Genomic DNA, 18,003 nt, shown 5'->3' with positions numbered 1-18,003 from the left:
AATACAAGAGACAGAGGAGTTAATATCAAAGGAATGCAATCAGAAAAAATTGGGATTCTACAGGTTGAATAACTTGTTTTCCTCATTTGAAAAAAATGAGAAAGAAATGGAGGGGACACTACTGTAATACATGGATTTTAACTGGATCTTGATTCAGTTTATAAACGTTGAAATTTTTTTGGTGCGATAATGGTATGGTTTTTTTTTATAATGGTATGTTTTAAGGAGCATGTATTTTAATATATATGCTGAAATACTTATGAATAAAATGCAAATGGTATCTAGGATTGCTTTAAAATAATGGGGAAGGGGACACATAAGTGGGGTTATAGATCAAATCAGCCACGAGCTGATTAATTGTTGAAATGGAGTGGTAGGTACTTGAATCTTCATTTATCACATACTTTTATATATGATTAAACATTTCTATAATTAAGAATTTAAGATTACCCTCCCGCCCTGCCCCAACAAAAAGCCAAATCACCACTAGAATTCATGAACAATCTTTCTTTAGTTTTCTCCAGCTAGGCCTGAATGACCATTCAGGACCACTGAGTAAGTATTGAAAAACAAACACTTCTTATAAAGGTGAATAACAATCAAGCTCAGGTGAACAGAATCGTGTAGCAGGGAGGCTACACTAAAATAATGTAGGTGAGACAGAGGATTCATTTCTGGCTCTTAATTTTCAGCCTACATATTTAATACCCACTGTCCAAAGAATAAGCAATACATCAGGAAACAAAATACACATGAATATAACAACTTATTAAGTCACTATCTGCAAGACAAGAGGCCATTTAGTCATATAAAATCAACCTAATACTTCATCAAATAAGTTTTAAGAAAGTTATTACATTTCAAAAAATTTTTCCACTTTATTTAAACATGAAACACATTTACAGCATGCAGGTTAACTTAAAAATTATATGGCGTCTTCCCAAACCAATTAGCTTTGAGTGTATCTTCAAGCACTGGAAATAAACCAACATATTCCACAGGTATACTCAGATTCTTTTCTGTCACATCATGTCAAATGGAAAAGTTATGAACAGTAGCTTGCTTAAGTTAGGCAAATAATTTAATTGATCACCATGAATAAATATTACTTTTATTTCACTGAGTTTCTCTTCTGAACCATTTATCAATACCATTCAGAGGAACGTTAATAGTAAAAAAAAAAAAATGACTGCAAATTGAAATAAGCGTCAATGTTCTAGAGGATCAGAAATTTTCATTTCTAAGAGTAAATGCTGTGTTTAATGACCTACCATAGCAAAAAGAGCAGTTCACTGAAAAGTAATTTATGAAATTCTCTGTACACTTGTGAAAGTTTGAAATTATAAATAGAAAAGAACCATTTCGATATTTAAAAAACCCTAACAATGTGTATTCGGAACCACATGCTAATTACATTTGTTTGTTACACAGCACCAATACCCGTGATACATCTTACAATGAAACTACCATATTCAGATAAAAGAGAAAAAAAATTCTGCTTCATTTAAGAATACTGCCAAAGGAGCAAGCTTTCTTTTGAAAACAAAATATAAATGTCTATGTGAATGCAGCCCAGTATTTCTCCATTTAGAAAACTATCCCCATAAATAGGCTATAGCACTTTTTTTATTTTTTTAAGTTAACTGTATTACTTCAATCTTGCTGCATACCAAGGTTTCATCTCAATTTCTGGAGTGTTTCTTTTTGACCAATCCTAAAAGCAACACAATCATTTTAAAGGTCGCAGACTGCAACAGCAAGGATTTTTGACTGTTAAAAAAATAAATAAATAAATTTATCTTTTAAATCAAAACTATTATAAAAGTGGAAATTACAATAGTTAAATAGAAAAATAAGCCAATTATGATCTGAGTCTTCTGACTATGGCTCCAAATTTAATACAAATATCTGTGTATAAAACTTTTTCAAAAAGTTAATTCTGCCAGCCAGATCCTAACACAGAACTTTCCAACTTTCTCTACTGAATCACCTTAAATCATCATTCTCTGCAAATTTCTGCTCATATAGGTGCAGTCACCCCACACACAGATAAAGCAAATATTGAAATCTATCTCCCTATTACGTTTAGAGCTTTCGAAAATAAAGTTTTGACGTCATTTAATCAGCTGAGGAAGTAGTGGCAAAAACAGGTACACCTAGTACGAATTACAAAATTATGGGTATAGCCAACAAAATTTCTTTGAAGATAATTAATCAGTGACTTGCAATTTGCTATTTCTAGACTAAACAAGCATAAATTATAGTGTATGACTTAGTGTAGCAGGTTAAAAACACCTCAGGGATTTCAGACCAAAATTCACCTATAGATTCTTAAGTTCACTGTTAAGTTCTTCCACACTTTTCTCAATTTCCATAGGCTATCAATTTAAATCAACCAATACAGTACTAACAATATAAATGCTGTTTAATGCTGTAGTATCTTAATTCATTTCACCATATTAAGATGACAAATAAACATCTGTCCAACTCTTATATTAATTAACAGGATCACCAGGATGAAGCAGAGTATTTTCATTCCATCACACCATTTTGATTACAGAATTGGGAAGAGAAATGGAAGTCCTTCTCCAAACCCTTTCTTAGACAGATTTGCTTGTGACATTATAAAATATTTCTATTCAAGATAATTCGGCAACAGGCATTTCATGAAGAAAATTAAGTAGCCGTGCTCAGTCTCAAACGCCTCGTTATGCAGTTTTAAGGTTTCAGTGCTCAAACAGTAGTTTTCAGAAGCAAACTTTAGACACAATACAAATAATTTTAACTCTGAAATCATTTCAAGGGATTTTTAAAGTACAGTACTGACCTGATATATTTGTGGGCATGTAGTGTTGTAAGTGGTGAAATTTAAGAGATTTAATCTAAATGTTCCATTTTCCCTAAAGTAAGGAAGACATTTTACTAAGAAAAGAAAAACATGCAGTAGCAGCTAGGTAACTTAAACTGAGATTAAAAAATAAACACAAACAGACAAAAAGTACAAAAAGCACAATCCTATATGGTACAGTTAGCTTGGCACAGTGAAGACTAAATTTAAGACACGAAAGACAAACTGTGTAATAAATAGGACCACAGTTGTAAACTGTCATTTTCCCCCCTCCTAAGACGCCAAAATTGCACTCTAGTTGTGTTTGGAAGCAGCAGAGTTTACAAGAAGAGTGGGTAGGAAACGGCTGTACAGGCCAGGTATAATTTATACATTTAAAAAAAGTTACAATTCTACAATTCTCAAGGGGGTAGAGGTTATAGTCACTGAATGACTCTGCTTGATATTACATCCTCTTCATACTTCAATTATTTTCAATGCCTGAAAATAGGTGAAACAGAGAAAATATTTTTATACAAAACTGGTTTGAAATAATGAGAATGAAACAAATATACCAATATATTTAGAGACACTTTAGCCAACAGCTTAAGCCACTTCTCTCAAATTAAAAAGATGCCAATATTAAATGATTTGATCCCTTTTCCTTATATTTAGCTTCTGAGTAGAGTTATGAACAGTATAATGCTTAAAACGTCAGTCCTTTGTTTTTATTCTCCCCAAGAGAGTTATGAGTGAGCCTATGTAGGAATTACATTTTTCTTTTTAAGATTTTATTCATTTATGAGACCCAGAGAGAGAGAGAGAGAGAGAGAGAGGCAGAGACACAGGCAGAGGGAGAAGCAGGCTCCCTGAAGGGAGCCCGACATGGGACTCGATCCCGAGTCTCCAGGATCACGGCCTGAGCCAAAGGCAGATGCTCAACTGCTCAGCCACCCAGGCATCCCTACATTTTGTTTAAAAAAAAAAAAAAAAAAAGGACGGTTAATAAAATGAAAGTCAACAGTCAGTGACATTCTTAAGCCAAAGACCATGATCTAGCAATGTTATATTCCTGATAGCTGTAAAAAACAAAAGTCGGGGTGGGGGAGGGGGAGAGGGATAGTATAAATAAGAGGTACACGTAGTAAGAAAAGTAACAGTGAAATAAGCAATTCCAGCTCTTGTTACCCAGGGGCAACCTTGTATTAAACTATTTACCTATGTGTTTAGGAAAACTCAACTTGTCAAGGTATTATGCAAGCCAGAAGACCAGCCATATAAAACTGGGTTCTAAAAGAATCAATATTATTCATACATTTTTATCTTCCCAGAAACAAACCCAGTGTTTTTGAAATGTTTTGCTTGATAATTAAAAAATAATTTAAAAGTTTCTCTACATATTATTTAATTTTCCAACAACTTATAACTAATGAGGCTTATATACTCCTCAATCATGGTTTAAGACTGACTGATGTAAGGCTTTAAAAACTAAAAACCACAATCCTTTGGATCAGCAATGAAACAAACCTGTAATTAATTATACTTTTATAGTTAATTACTTCAAGTCTTAAAAACCTAGTCTGGCTAGGTTAGCTATCTCCCTCATGTGCTGAACAGTGTCACTACACTGGGATCAGTGAAATGCTACAACTTAGTTATATTTAACAAAAGGCCCTGGTCTATCCTCTCTGCAAATGAGATAGGAGTTCAAAGGTTACACATGAATCCCCACCTCCCTTTTTTTAGATTTTGAGAGAGAGAGAGAGAAAGAGCGAGCGCACACACAAGTAAAGTGGAGGGAGTAGGAGAGGGAGAGAAAGAATTTCAATCTGACTCTGTACTGAGCATGAAGCCTAATGTGGGGCTTGATCTCATGACCCTGAGATCATGACAATGAGCTGAAATCAAGAATTGGATGCTTAGCCAAATGAGCCATCCAGGTGCCCCCACACATGAATTCTAATGTGAGGTGAGGACAATACCCCAAAAGAATAAACTTTTATCTGTACCTATATTTACGCTTTAAAAATCCCTTTGCTCACTTACACTTCCAGAAAAGACAGCTTGCCTCTACTGAACACCTGCTCTGTCCTAGGTAACAACATTTTAGCTTGTATAATTCTCAAGAGTAACTTTTATTTCACAAAGGGGCTCAACAAGCCATTACTTCAAATGGGGAAAAACAGAGGCCATCTCTAATTGGCAGGAAAACTATCTACTATATGTAACACAAGATTAAACACCTATTACTTTGACAGTCTTGTTAAAAATGATATGCTCCATCTAATAAATGCTTTCCTTATATGGGAAACAGAGGAACAAGGCTACCACACAACATACATCCAGAGGAAGCACATGCTCAAGATAACTGGCCTAGTCTCTTCAGTAAGTCAATGTCATTAAAAAGGGGAATTTTTCTAAATTAAAAGAGAACTAGGAGATCTAACAGAATGTAAACAGTGGTTGCGGATTATACGCTGGTTTTAGGTAAACCAGCTGTTAAGGACTGGGAGGGAAAAATTAGAGAAATCTGAGTATGTATTAAGATAATACTAATTATCTAATTAGATAAAATATTATTATAATATCAGGTACAATACTGTTATTGTGGTTATGGAAAAAAAGTTGTTTTATAGAAATTATTAGTTTTAGACCATAAATACATAATTTGTTTTCATGCTTAATTTAAAAGGAGTCAAAACAAGAAAGAAATTAAATATTAAAAAAGTAACTTGCTGGAGGTAGAAAAGTTAGGATTCAAACTTAGATGGAACTCCAGTGTCTATATTCTTTTCACAATGTCACTCTCTTTTAAAATCCTATGCTGTGTGGACAAAAAATTTCATTAGATTGTTGGGAAATGTGATTCCTTCAGAATATCGCTTAATTCTCTACTCAAACTTAGAGCCAATCTTACTCAATATGTCAAAGTAAAAAAAGTCAGTTTATTTGCATCTTGCTTTAGTATTTGTCTGAAACAGTTAACCATCATAATTATTTTAGTATTTTTAGTATCCAAAGCACAGTATCTGGGACTTTTCTAAACCACAAAAACCAGAGTTTCTGCTCTATGATGAAATACTAGGCAGCTTATTAATTAACTAGTTGTGCTGCTTAAGAAAATGTTCAGAACACACAAGCAGGCTAGGGACGTCTGGGTGGCTCAGTGGTTGAGTGTCTGCCTTTTTGGTTTAAAGACTGATCCTGGAAAAAAAAAAAAAAAAAAAGACTGATCCTGGGATCTGAGATCAAGTTCTGCATTGGGCTCCTTGTGAGGAGCCTGTTTCTCCCTCTGCCTATGTCTCTGCCTCTTTCTCTGTCTCTCATGAATAAATAAATCTTTAAGAAAATAAATAAAAATTAAAAAGCAGGCTACAAAGAAACATATGTACTAAAATAGTATATTATTAGAGTATTCAATAATTTAAGATTAATTTAAAAATCATAATATGCAAAGAAAGCACCTGAAAGATATACATAATATATTGGGTGGTATTTCTGGATGATATATATCTCATACTTTGTGGTAAGTTTTTTGAAAAAAAATTCAAGTTCTTATTAATAAATCAAAGAGATACTTATTTTGGACCATTAAAACAGAAGCTTAAGAACTATCAATCAATATTAATTGCTGGCAATGATACAATAAAAATGGACAGTATCCTTGTCTAAGAGGCAATCTGTCCTAATCTTGCTGGAGAGCAGTGTATTAACATGTATCAAGAGCCTTAGAAATGTTCTGCTTTCTTGTAATTTCACTTCTGGGAATCTAAAAATAACCTAAAAGGTGAGGGGACACAAAGATATTTCACACTTGAAATTTTCCAAACTGAAATTTCCATATATGAAATTTGAAATGTGAGACATTTTATATTAAGTAGAGAAAAAATTGACATAAATTAATCCTATGTCTAATAAAAGGGAATAATTATCCATGGTGTATATCTATTAGATTAACTATAAGAGCTCTGAAAAATAATCCAGTAGGTTAGTTTACAAATGTTAACACAAATTTGAAAATAGAGTATGATCTGAACTATGAAAAAAGACCAAAAGAAATCATGCCAAGTTATTTTTATAATCACATACATTAAAAAAGAACCCAGTTAATATGAGAATCCAAAAAAAAAGTAGTATTTAACAACCAATGGCTGAACATTTCCATGTAGAACTATGATTCAAAAGCCAGATATAAACTACGAACCTGTGGGTAACGTGTAAAGATTATACTTGTTTGCCTCCTCCACCTCGAACTGCTACTGGCTGGCTATTCTGGACAAATGCGCCTCCTCCACGAATTGCACTTGGATGAGTTGGAGAAGCTGCTGGATGTTGCCCGGGACGAATAGGTTTAGCTAACATGAAGAACAAAAAGTGACTTTAGGATAAATCTTAACACATGATTGTAGTGATGTTTTAGGAGACGTCTCTTCTCGATTCACAAGAATTCCCAAATGTGGTTTTCCTTTTGCCTTTCTGTTACTAAGTCTTCTCTTTTCTGTTGTATCTTTTTCTCCAGGACCTATATAATCCCTATTCTCTTAAAAACCTTATTCCTGTATGAATGATTTATTCTGAAGCATGTCATATTACTCCTGGCAACTTATTTTCTTGCAAGTCAGTCTTTAAGAATACTCATCTCTATAGTTTCACCTCTTCTGATCACTCTTGCATGCTTGTCTAGTTCTTACTTATCTTCTTGTCCTGTAAATGTGGCTATTCCTCATTTTGCTTGTTATTCGCAACAATGCCACTCTTTGGTAAGTTAGAAATAAAGACAAATACCAACTTGACAACACATAATCAACCAATTAGATTGTTTTCAAGTAAGTAAAAACATTCAAACCAAGCAAAGTTTAAATGGTTTTAAGGTATTCTACTAACCAATTTGTGCAGAATGTCCTCTTCTGGCCATATTCTTTGACCTGACTGCTTCCTTTATACGATCTACTTCTTGCTGATAGCGTTTGCGATCACGAGATGCATTTTCTTTGGCTTCCTTCAGTGCTGACTCCAAAGCTTTCACTCTTTCAGCAGTAGCTCTAAGTCGCTTTTCCAACTTAGGAAGTTCACAGCGAAGATCTGCATTATCACGTACCAACTAAAGGTACATTAAGACAATAAGGATTTTAGCTTTAACAGGATGATTTGAAAAAATATCAACATTTCATAATTTCTCTTTAGTAAAAAAGTAAAACTACATTTAATATTAACATTTACCATTTAGCGAATTTAACTTAGGCAGCAACATGCAAAGAGTACATACATCCATATATGTTTCTCACAAAGATATAATTTCCCTCAATTTTTGGGGGGTCTAGGCGAAGATTATTTGGTCTCTCCATTAGGCAATGACAATAAGCTATAACACAGTGTTAGATCTCTTCAGTAAGGTACTAACTGGTAAGTATCATTTTAAGTGTTAAAATAAGTCTAGAAAGCAAAAAGGCCTAAAATTCCCTTTACTCTAGTGCAAACATCGTATTTACAATTACAAAAGATGTACAACTGAATATGCTGAGAAACATTAAAAATAATCAAATCATGTATCAAGCCACAAAAAAGCAAAACAACAAAAACAAAGATCCACACAGTAAGCACAATTTTTTAAAAAAACAAACTGCCTCGTTATTTTATACATTTCATACAAATACACATTCTGGGGCAATGAATGACAAAAGAAAAAAGATTGTACTTTAACTGCAAAGTCCTATCTACTGAAGATTTAAAAATCACCATGAATAAAAAAATGAGAAAAACTGACAAACCGGAAATCCTAGGAGAAATAAATAATAACACCCATTTTCATTGACTTCTTGATAAAAGGGTTGTTAAAATATTAACTGTCCTAAAAACTGCTAGTGATTTATTTATATAATTAATACAACGGCTCAGGTATGAAAAATCCTTAGGCCTCTGAAATCTTCAAACACTTGCTATTCCTCAATTTTTTGTCTTACAATGTTGCAGCTACCATAAAATAGACTCTTTATTACCTGTTTGTGCACTTTTGTGAGTTGTTCAAGGTTATTTTCAAGAAAAGAGATCTTCTGCTTTTGAGCAGCACTGCCTCCAGTGTCATCAGAATCAATCTCGGCACTCTAAGAAAAGAAAGTCAATAAATACTAAGAAAACATTTAAAGATTAAAAAAAAAAATCTAACCTTAACTACACAAAAATCATTGTGACAACGTAAAATTACTTCTACTACAGATATAAGCAATTAAACATAGTAAGCACCATTTATGTAACTAACCTCTTCAGTATTATTTTATTACCTTCTTAACTCTGGTGGCCAGGTCCTGAACAAAGAGCTTCCGCAGGTTGTGTAAAGTTTGAAGTTCTTTGGCCTTAAATAAGAACAGCAATGTTTTTGAAATGTAGTCTTTAAGTATTTAATGTAACCAAGGGGAAACCCATTCAACATCCCACTATCTTATTTATTTTTAAGTTTTTCTTACCACCGTCTCTTCCAAACCCTTCAAGTCTTGTCTTGCTTGTTCTCGTCTATCTTGCATGACCCTAAACAGAATATACATCTATTTTGAATTCTAATAATCTTATTCTAGATCTATAGTTTATTAGGGAAAAAAAACTCCTATTATAGCAGTGGATGAGATGGAATAAAATGTAGCAAAATTCAAACAAGAAGAAGTGGTTCTTAGAATATGCCATATAGCAGGACACATTACTGTTTATCCAAAATAATTCTGATTAACTGAGAATTATAAATTATTGAAGACTAAAACACTTTACGTATTTTAATTAAAATTATTCTAAATAGAACTTTGGTATTCAGCAGATTCAGCAGAGTTTGTATAAAATCAACTATAAGCTGATCCTGACATGTGACCATCCTAATAGTAACAGTTTAATTTATAAATCCTATCTCATGGGACGCCCTGGGTGGCTCAGTGTTTGAGCATCTGTCTTCTGGTCAGGGCATGATCCCATGGTCCTAGGACTGAGTCCCGCATCAGGTTCCCCATGGGGAGCCTGCTTCTCCCTCTGCCTGTGTCTCTCATGAATAAACTAAAAATCTTTAAAAAAAATTTTTTTAAATCATAACTCATAAATTCACGATGTGAAAACTTATAATCATGAGTTTTCTACCTGCTCAGATTCTAGAAAACTGAGTACTGACTAAACTGTCAGCACGTTAGGAAAAGTAAATGGTTGAAAGTTTCTGTTCAAAAGACAAGGCTGGAACAATAATGTTCTTTTATCCAAGATCAAAGGTGACAAAAAAGTCAGTCTGTATGGCAGATCCCAAAACCTTCTAAATAACTTAGTGTCATTTAAAGTATATTTTTATAGTGAATCTTGAAATATTATGGTGGCACAGAAATAGCAAGCAGGTTAATACACAGAAATCTGAATCTCAACCATCAGTAAAAAATACAGGATCCTGCTTTTGTTAAAGTACAATATATTGCAAATTTTAAGGTATATATTAAATCAACTCAGAAGGCTTAAGAAAAATACACTTCAGCCTATACAAACTTAAAAATACGTCTACTGAATACAACCAAGAGCAATGCCTGTAATCCTCTAGTTTTTATTTTAATTTATTTATTCATGAGAGAGAGAGAGAGAGAGAGGCAGAGACACAGGCAGAGGGAGAAGCAGGCTCCATGCGGGGAGCCAGACGTGGGATTCGATCCCAGGTCTCCAGGATCACACCCTGAGCCAAAGGCAGACGCTAAACCGCTGAGCCACCCAGGCGTCCCAGTTTTTACTTTTATTTTAGATTTTATTTGAGAGAGACAGTGCGCACACATGCACGCACAAGCAGCAGCATGAGACAGAGAGAGGGAGAAGCAGGCTCCCTGCTGAGTAAGAAGCCTAATGTGGGGCTCAATCCCAGGACCCTGGAATCATGACCTCAGCTGAAGGCAGATATTCAACTAACTGAAGCCACCCAGGCACCTTTAATTTTTATTTTTAAACTTGAATTAAAACATTTACTCACGTAAGTTCATGTAGTTTTCTGCTCTTTTCCTGATCTGTAGCTTTCAACTTCTCATGCTCTACTCTCAGACGTTCCTGCTCTAACATCATTTTCTGGTTTTGGCTGACAAAAGAAAAAAACATAATATCAATGTCATTTTCTGAATGGCACCATTAAAATTTTTTCAGATCCTTAAATTCTGTAATTTCACTACTGAAATACTGAGGATGACTTGTTATCCTATCCCCATAAGGGGATAAAAGAAAGGAAGAAGATCTGGCTACTTCTGGTTATATATAGTGTTTTTCATATTTTGGTTTGAAACCATGAATCTCATTCTGTATCATTAAGGTATTAAGACCCATATACCACAATTTGTCATCATTTTTTGTTACTCTCCTCTGGTTCCTACTCAAATCATGATTAGTTATAGACCTCCAATTTCTATAAATTCTAGGCTATGTATGCATATGGCTATGGAAATTGCGAAAGTCTTTCAGAAAAACTAAGACAAATATTAAAGAAATAAAAAATTATCGAATTAAAATAAAAGCTTTAAAAAAATCTCAACCTTTTAAACTCCATTAATTTCTAGTAATGTTTTTCTCTGTTAAGAAATTTCTAAAAAGGAAATTAACTTTAAAAATTTCATCTGGAACTTAGAGGTTTTGCTAATAAATGAAAAGATTCTTTACATTCAAGTCAAAATAGTAATTTCAATGAAAAAATGCATGTTTCTAGTAAGAATATATTACCTGTCAGTAATCTATTATTTCTTCTTATTAAATAGTCAATCTTTCTGAATTAGCTTCTAATAACTTAAGAGTGAAGAAAAAGTATACTTACTCTTGAAGATCAGTGATAAGTTTTTCTTTTGCCTCAACTTCATCTCTCAAACTACTTATTTGTTTTTGATGTGTTTCTCTGTGGCTTTGGATCTGCTGTTCAACCGCTTGCTAAAGTTATTGGGGGGAAAAGGATTTAAGTCAAGTAACCAAGATTAAGAATAATGGGCTTAAGTCATTAGTAGCCAATGTTACATGAAACTTGCCTTAACTTCATTTGCAGTCTGAACCTTATTTAAGTGCTCCTTTTCCATTTCATGCACTTTCTCTGTTTGGGTAGAGAGAAAAAAACAGAAGAAATAAGCCTTAACGTTCTTCCAATAAACCAAGGAGCAAATAGGTTTTATGAGGGATCTGTTTCTTAATAGTACTTGACTTTAAATTATCTAAATGCTACATAGTAAATCTTGCTCTCAGCTCATGTTGACTAATAATATAGCTATATCCTTTATATTGCTATTATGGTTGCCTTTATTTTCTTTGCCTAATCCTGGAACAGATGGGTTAGGGCATGGTAGGGACTAAAATAGCTTTCTACATCCCCTATGTTAAGATTTATACACACATGCACACACCCCCTGATAACTTTGTGGGAAATTCCTAGATTGGCCACTTCAATATTCAAACACAATTTGAAAAGTGGGTTTCAAAGCCAACGTTAAAATGTATTATTTGTTTACATTCTAAGTTATCCATATTCTTATTCTCTATCAGTGTGAATGTAAGTTTACTACAATTATACTAAAAGAATTAATATAGGTAGAACTCAAAAATTCAAAAGCTAATACCTTGTGCTCGAAGCTGGACTAACTCTTCACTGAGGGAATCGACAGATTCCTCTAGCTGTCTTTTCTTTTGTTCCACATTTTGAAGGTATTCAGTCAATGATTTGATTTTGGCTTCATGCTTTTGGGAAAAACATATTAATATGAAGTACAAAAATAACTCATGCACAAATTTTATTGTTAAGGATAACTTGAAAGTAACCAAGTTTTCTCTATATATTTAAATATATAATAATACAATGATAAAGTATTTGATTAATGAAACAATCCACTGTATAGCTTGTAACACTTGCAAAACTAAGGTAATGAAGGCTGAAGTATGATGTATTCTTACTATTCTAATGTTTCTTTCTTTCTCTACTACAACTCCTACCTTGGTGAATGGCCTCATCCATTCAGTTGCCAAAGCCAGAAAACTGGTCCTGCACTTGTCTACCCTAGAATTCATCTAGATTTTTAATAGCCAAATCAGTCATCTTTCTAAGTAAATTTCTACATGTAACATTTTAAGTAAATATAACCCAGTTAAATTCATTCATCTCATTGCACAAAGTAGGAAAATTAACTTTTTTAGATCAACTAACCTTTTTATTGTTACCCAAAATAACATATAGAAAAGTCATTTCTCTTAAAATTTTTACAATTTACACATGGCTATTCAAACAACAAAGGAACTTTGTTCTGTAACACATACTTGAGAGATACGAAGCTGGCATGCTGCTAACTCCTTTTCATTTTCTTCCATTTTTTTGTTGCTCTCAGTTTGTGTGCTTTCTAACTGTTTGCAGCGTTTTACCATTGTTTTTACTTCTGACTTCATTTTGCTAATGTAGAGCCTTGCAACAGTGAACTCTTCGTCTATCATGCCAGTTCCCTCAGGTTGCTATAAGAAAAAAGTAAAATAAAAAGTTAAAAACAAAAATGCCCAGTTTGTGGTTACTGGCATCTTTTAAACAAATAAATATTACTTGATATTCATAAAAAGTATGGAAAAAAAAAATAAAAAGTATGGAGTATTCTTTCATTAAACATTATTTTTAATAAAACTTAATTTTTGCTTTTCTTATTTTCTAAAACTTGAATACATGTTTACAAGGGAAACAAATGCAGCCTAAACAAAAGCAAAACTGATGGCATCTGCCTCTTTCAATTTCTGGATTTTCTCTTCATATGCAAGCTAATCATATGCAAGCTCAGTTTAAACTTAAATAATGTTTAGGGAGAGGGAAAGGACAACTTTCAAGCTTGACAAGGAAAAATATCATGGTGACTGTACATTCCGTAAGTTTCATGGATTTCATTACAAAATTCCAGTACAATATTCAGTGTCAAAATTAAGGGGAGCTTGAGAAGAAATAAGACTGTCTTTGTTTGCAGAAGATACGATTGTTTAAGCAAACAAACTCCTAGAATAAGCCATCAAAGTTAACACTGCAGAATTTAAGATTAACATAAAAAAGTAACTGTCCTATATCCCAGCAACAAACAAGGGAAAGTGAAATTTAAAACCCAATGGTACGGACATTAGAATGAAAAGAAAAAAGAAATACTTAGTCATAAATGTAATAAAATAGGTATAAAATCAATATGACAAACCAATGAAGAACTAAATAAACGGGAGATATTCTACATGCATGAATAGAAAGACTCCATATTAAGATCTCAGTTCTTCCCAACGTGATCTACAAATTTAAATATAATCTTAATTAAAATCCCTGCAAATTTATTTTATGGATATCAACAAAACTGACTCTAAAGTTTAAATGGAGAGGCAAAAGACTTTAAATAGCCAAACACTACTAAGCAACAACAAAGTCAGAGACTTCAAGACTTTCTCTAAAGCTACAGTAATCAAGATGGTGTGATACTGGCAAAAGGACAGACAGGTAACTGGAACAGAACAGAGAGCCCAGGTACAGACACATACACAGACAACTGACCTCTGACAAGAGGGCAAAGGCAATTCAATGGATAAAGATAGTTTTTTCAATAAGCTGTAATAGAAAAACTATCTATCCACAAGTAAAATAATGAAGCTTGACAGACCTTCTACCTTGCAGAAAAATGAACTTCAAATGAATCATAGATCTAAATGTAAATATAAAACCAACAACCTCCAAAATAAAGGAGAAAATCTAGGTGACCTTGTGTTTGATCATGAGTTTTTAGATACAATGCCAAAAACACAATGCTGAGAGAAAAAATCTGTAAGTTGAACTTCATTAAAATTTAAAGACCTCTGCTCTGTACAAGTACAATGTTGAGAATGATAAGATAGGCCACAAATTGGAATATTTGTAAAACATGTATCTGATAAAGGATGCTACCTAAAACAGACAAAGAATTCTTTAAAACTCTAGATAAGAAAAACCCACTGCAAATTAAAATGAGACAATGCTATACAACTCAAACCAAAAAAAACAAAAAAAACAAAAAAAAACAAAAACAAAACTGATGACATCAAATACTTGTGAGGATGTGGAGTAACATTGTTAGATTGTTGGAATACAAAGTGCTATAGCCACCTTGGGGGGTTTCTTACAAAGCTAACTCTTAACATATGACCTAGCAATCATGCTCCTAAGTATTTTTCCACTAACTGAATTGAAAAGTTATGTCCACAAGAAAATTCGCCCATGAATGTTTACAGTGGCTTTATGTATAATTGCCAAAGATTGTAAGGAACCAAGATGGTCCTTGATAGATGAACAGATAAACAAACTGGTACATCTATACAGTAGAGTATTTGGTGGGGAAAAAAAAAAAAAAAAGAGCAATCAAGTCACAAAATGACTTAAATGTTGCTAAGAAAAAGAAGCCAGTTTGAAAAGGACATACACTATATGATTCCAACTATATGATATTTTGGAAAAGGCAAAACTATACAAATATTCAAAAGACCATGGCTGCTGTTCAGGGGAGAGGGATGAACAGAACAAAAAGCAAGAAGGATTTTTTAGGGATTCTGGGTGGCTCAGCAGTTTGGTGCCTTCCTTCAGCCCAGGGTGTGATCCTAGAGTCCCAGGATCAAGTCCTGCATCGGGCTCTCTTTGCCTGTGATTCTGCCTCTCTCTCTCTCTCTGTCTCTCATGAATAAATAAAATCTTATTTTATTTATTTAAACAGAGATGAAACTGTTTTAGATATGTAACTATACTGTAAGGGTGGATCTATATAAATGCAATTGTCAAAATGCATGAAATCATACAATACAGAGTGAACCATAATGTAAAAAAAAAAAACAAAGTTAATAAAACTCAAGCAGTGCTTAATGATGATGTTAAGAGGAAAGAATTACATACAAATGAAAAAATATCGAGAATCCAGTTTTGGTGTTTTGTTTTGTTTTGTTTTTAAACCTATTTGTAAGGCCGATTTGTTCTCAAAATGCTCTAACGGTAAAGTGAAAAAAGCAGTAATAAGAGTCAAGGAACCTGCATTCTATCACTGGTTCTTGCCACTGAACATAAGCATAAGCCATTTCTACTCTTTTCTCTATCTTTACCACTTTTTCACTTAAATTAAGGCTAGTTGAACATAAAATGGAAAAGATTTTTCTAAAAAGAAAGTGCAAATCTACAGAGTAAATTTTGAACACCTCTTTAGTGTTTAATGCTATGAAGTAAATTTACTTTTCCATCCCCCAAAGAAAACCCCACACAGATCTATCATATTAGTTTACTCTCAACAGAATAGGGCAGAATGTACAGATGGAACATTCTGAAGAGAGAAGAGACTGAAGAGAGAACAGGTCGAGTCACCCAGTATTTAACATTTTTCCTTTGTCTCAATGGCATGAGCCAACATTAAGAAATGATGTATGAGGAAAATGAATCCTTGCTGCCATCAACACACAGCAGCTTTGAATAAGTGACAGAAGGAATGCATGCTCTGTATTGAAAACTTTGATTTCATATCTTGTTAAACTGGGCTTCTCATTCTTTGTAGACTGTCAACTATAAATCCTAGTATAGGGGCAACCTGGGTGGCTCAGTGGTTGAGCATTTGCCTTTGGCTCAGGTCGTAATCCCGGGGTCCTGGGATCGAGTCCCCCATCAGGGTTCCTGCAGGGAGCCTGCTTCTCCCTCTGCCTATGTCTCTGCCTCTGTGTATGTGTGTCTCTGATGAATAAATAAAATCTTAAAAAAAAAAAAAAAAAGCCAAGTATAAGTTTGTTCTCATTATTACCTAACTAAGCTTTAATAAAGAAGATAGATAGGGGGATCCCTGGGTGGCGCAGCGGTTTGGCGCCTGCCTTTGGCCTAAGGCGCGATCCTGGAGAACCAGGATCGATTCCCACGTCGGGCTCCCGGTGCATGGAGCCTGCTTCTCTCTGCCTGTGTCTCTGCCTCTCTTTCTCTCTCTGTGACTATCAAAAATAAATAAAAAAAATTAAAAAGAAGATAGATAGGGCAGCCCCGGTGGCTCAGCGGTTTAGGGTCGCCTTCAGTCCGGGTGTGATCTTGGAGACCTGGGATTGAGTCCCATGTCAGGCTCCTTGCTTAGAGCCTGCTTCTCCCTCTGCCTGTGTCTCTGCCTCTCTCTCTCTCTGTGTCATGAATAAATAAATAAAATCTTTAAAAAAAAAAAAATAAAGAAGATAAAGTCCACACAAATACCTACTCTGACATTCAATCTTTCATGTTACGTACATATGCTTGCAATTGAGAGTCTTAGTTTGCTTTTTTTGGTCTAAGTTTTCATTTAATTTACCAGGTCACTATCTTTCCTTTTTATCACATGCCCAATGTTAAAATAACCAATGCTAGTATTCTAAAAAAGACTGAGAAGAAAAACAGGCACAGTTAAAACAGGTATAGCAAAATATTGACTACTAACTCTTTCATGCTATTATTCTACTGTTTTATGTCTGAAATTTTTCATAATAAAACTTTAAAAACATTAACAAGCAGTGCTCATCTTTCATCTTTTCAAACATTTAAAGGCAACCAGACTCATTCATTCATGATTTTACTCCCTGAGCTAATCTCTGCTGTTGTCCCAGTTATACACTTTCATGTACAGTAATTTATTAACATAACCTCTAAATGTAAAATCTTTACATGATGGAGAAAAGAACCAAACATGGGATCCAGATAAATGATATTTATTGATTATGCCTTTTGAGTGCCTCTTTTCTTCTTTCCTCCCTGATTTAAAATGAAGTTAAATACCATTTATAACACATTGCTGTTGTGAATGAGATAATGGATGTGAAAAGAACTTTGTAAAAAGTAAGCAGTAAACAGAAGTATGAGTTGTCTACTGATACTTATACGTAGCATTTGGCTATTTTATTTACCTTTACATCATTATTTCCCACAGCAATTCCTATTTCTGCAAGGTCTTTTAGTAAAGATGCCATCATCTCAGCTGCTCGTTTTTTCTGGTGGTTGGTCATTTCCTTAAGTTTCTGAAGTTCAGCATCTATACTTGCTAAAGTTGCCTAACAGAATCCAAAACAAAAGATACAGTTAAACCTATTAAATGAAAGATTACTTTGAATATTGACAGGTATTTCAGTTTACCTAGGACTCAAAAAAATGCATTATTTTCTACTTTCAGTTTCTGAACTATCTCATCTACAGAGTTCCG

The 18,003-nt window shown here is 33.8% G+C and overlaps 1 protein-coding gene across 1 annotated transcript in view; it reads right to left on the bottom strand.

The window, feature by feature from the left end:
* Positions 1 to 492: 492 nt before the first annotated feature.
* Positions 493 to 18,003, bottom strand: part of KIF5B (kinesin family member 5B) — a 44,579-nt gene continuing 27,068 nt past the window's right edge. The window contains exons 15-26 of the mRNA XM_072825463.1: positions 17,711 to 17,854; positions 13,103 to 13,291; positions 12,412 to 12,529; positions 11,830 to 11,891; positions 11,625 to 11,734; positions 10,800 to 10,901; positions 9,289 to 9,349; positions 9,106 to 9,177; positions 8,824 to 8,928; positions 7,712 to 7,928; positions 7,032 to 7,182; positions 493 to 3,328 (exon numbers count right to left, since the gene is read on the bottom strand). Of these exons, the coding sequence (XP_072681564.1) occupies positions 7,052 to 7,182; positions 7,712 to 7,928; positions 8,824 to 8,928; positions 9,106 to 9,177; positions 9,289 to 9,349; positions 10,800 to 10,901; positions 11,625 to 11,734; positions 11,830 to 11,891; positions 12,412 to 12,529; positions 13,103 to 13,291; positions 17,711 to 17,854 (1,311 nt within the window). The 3' untranslated portion in view covers positions 493 to 3,328; positions 7,032 to 7,051. The remainder of the gene's footprint in view (positions 3,329 to 7,031; positions 7,183 to 7,711; positions 7,929 to 8,823; positions 8,929 to 9,105; positions 9,178 to 9,288; positions 9,350 to 10,799; positions 10,902 to 11,624; positions 11,735 to 11,829; positions 11,892 to 12,411; positions 12,530 to 13,102; positions 13,292 to 17,710; positions 17,855 to 18,003) is intronic.

The sequence above is a fragment of the Canis lupus genome, chromosome 5, assembly GCF_048164855.1.
Source record: "Canis lupus baileyi chromosome 5, mCanLup2.hap1, whole genome shotgun sequence".
Classification (NCBI taxonomy): Eukaryota; Metazoa; Chordata; class Mammalia; order Carnivora; family Canidae; genus Canis; species Canis lupus.
This window is presented reverse-complemented; position numbering and strand designations above follow the sequence as displayed.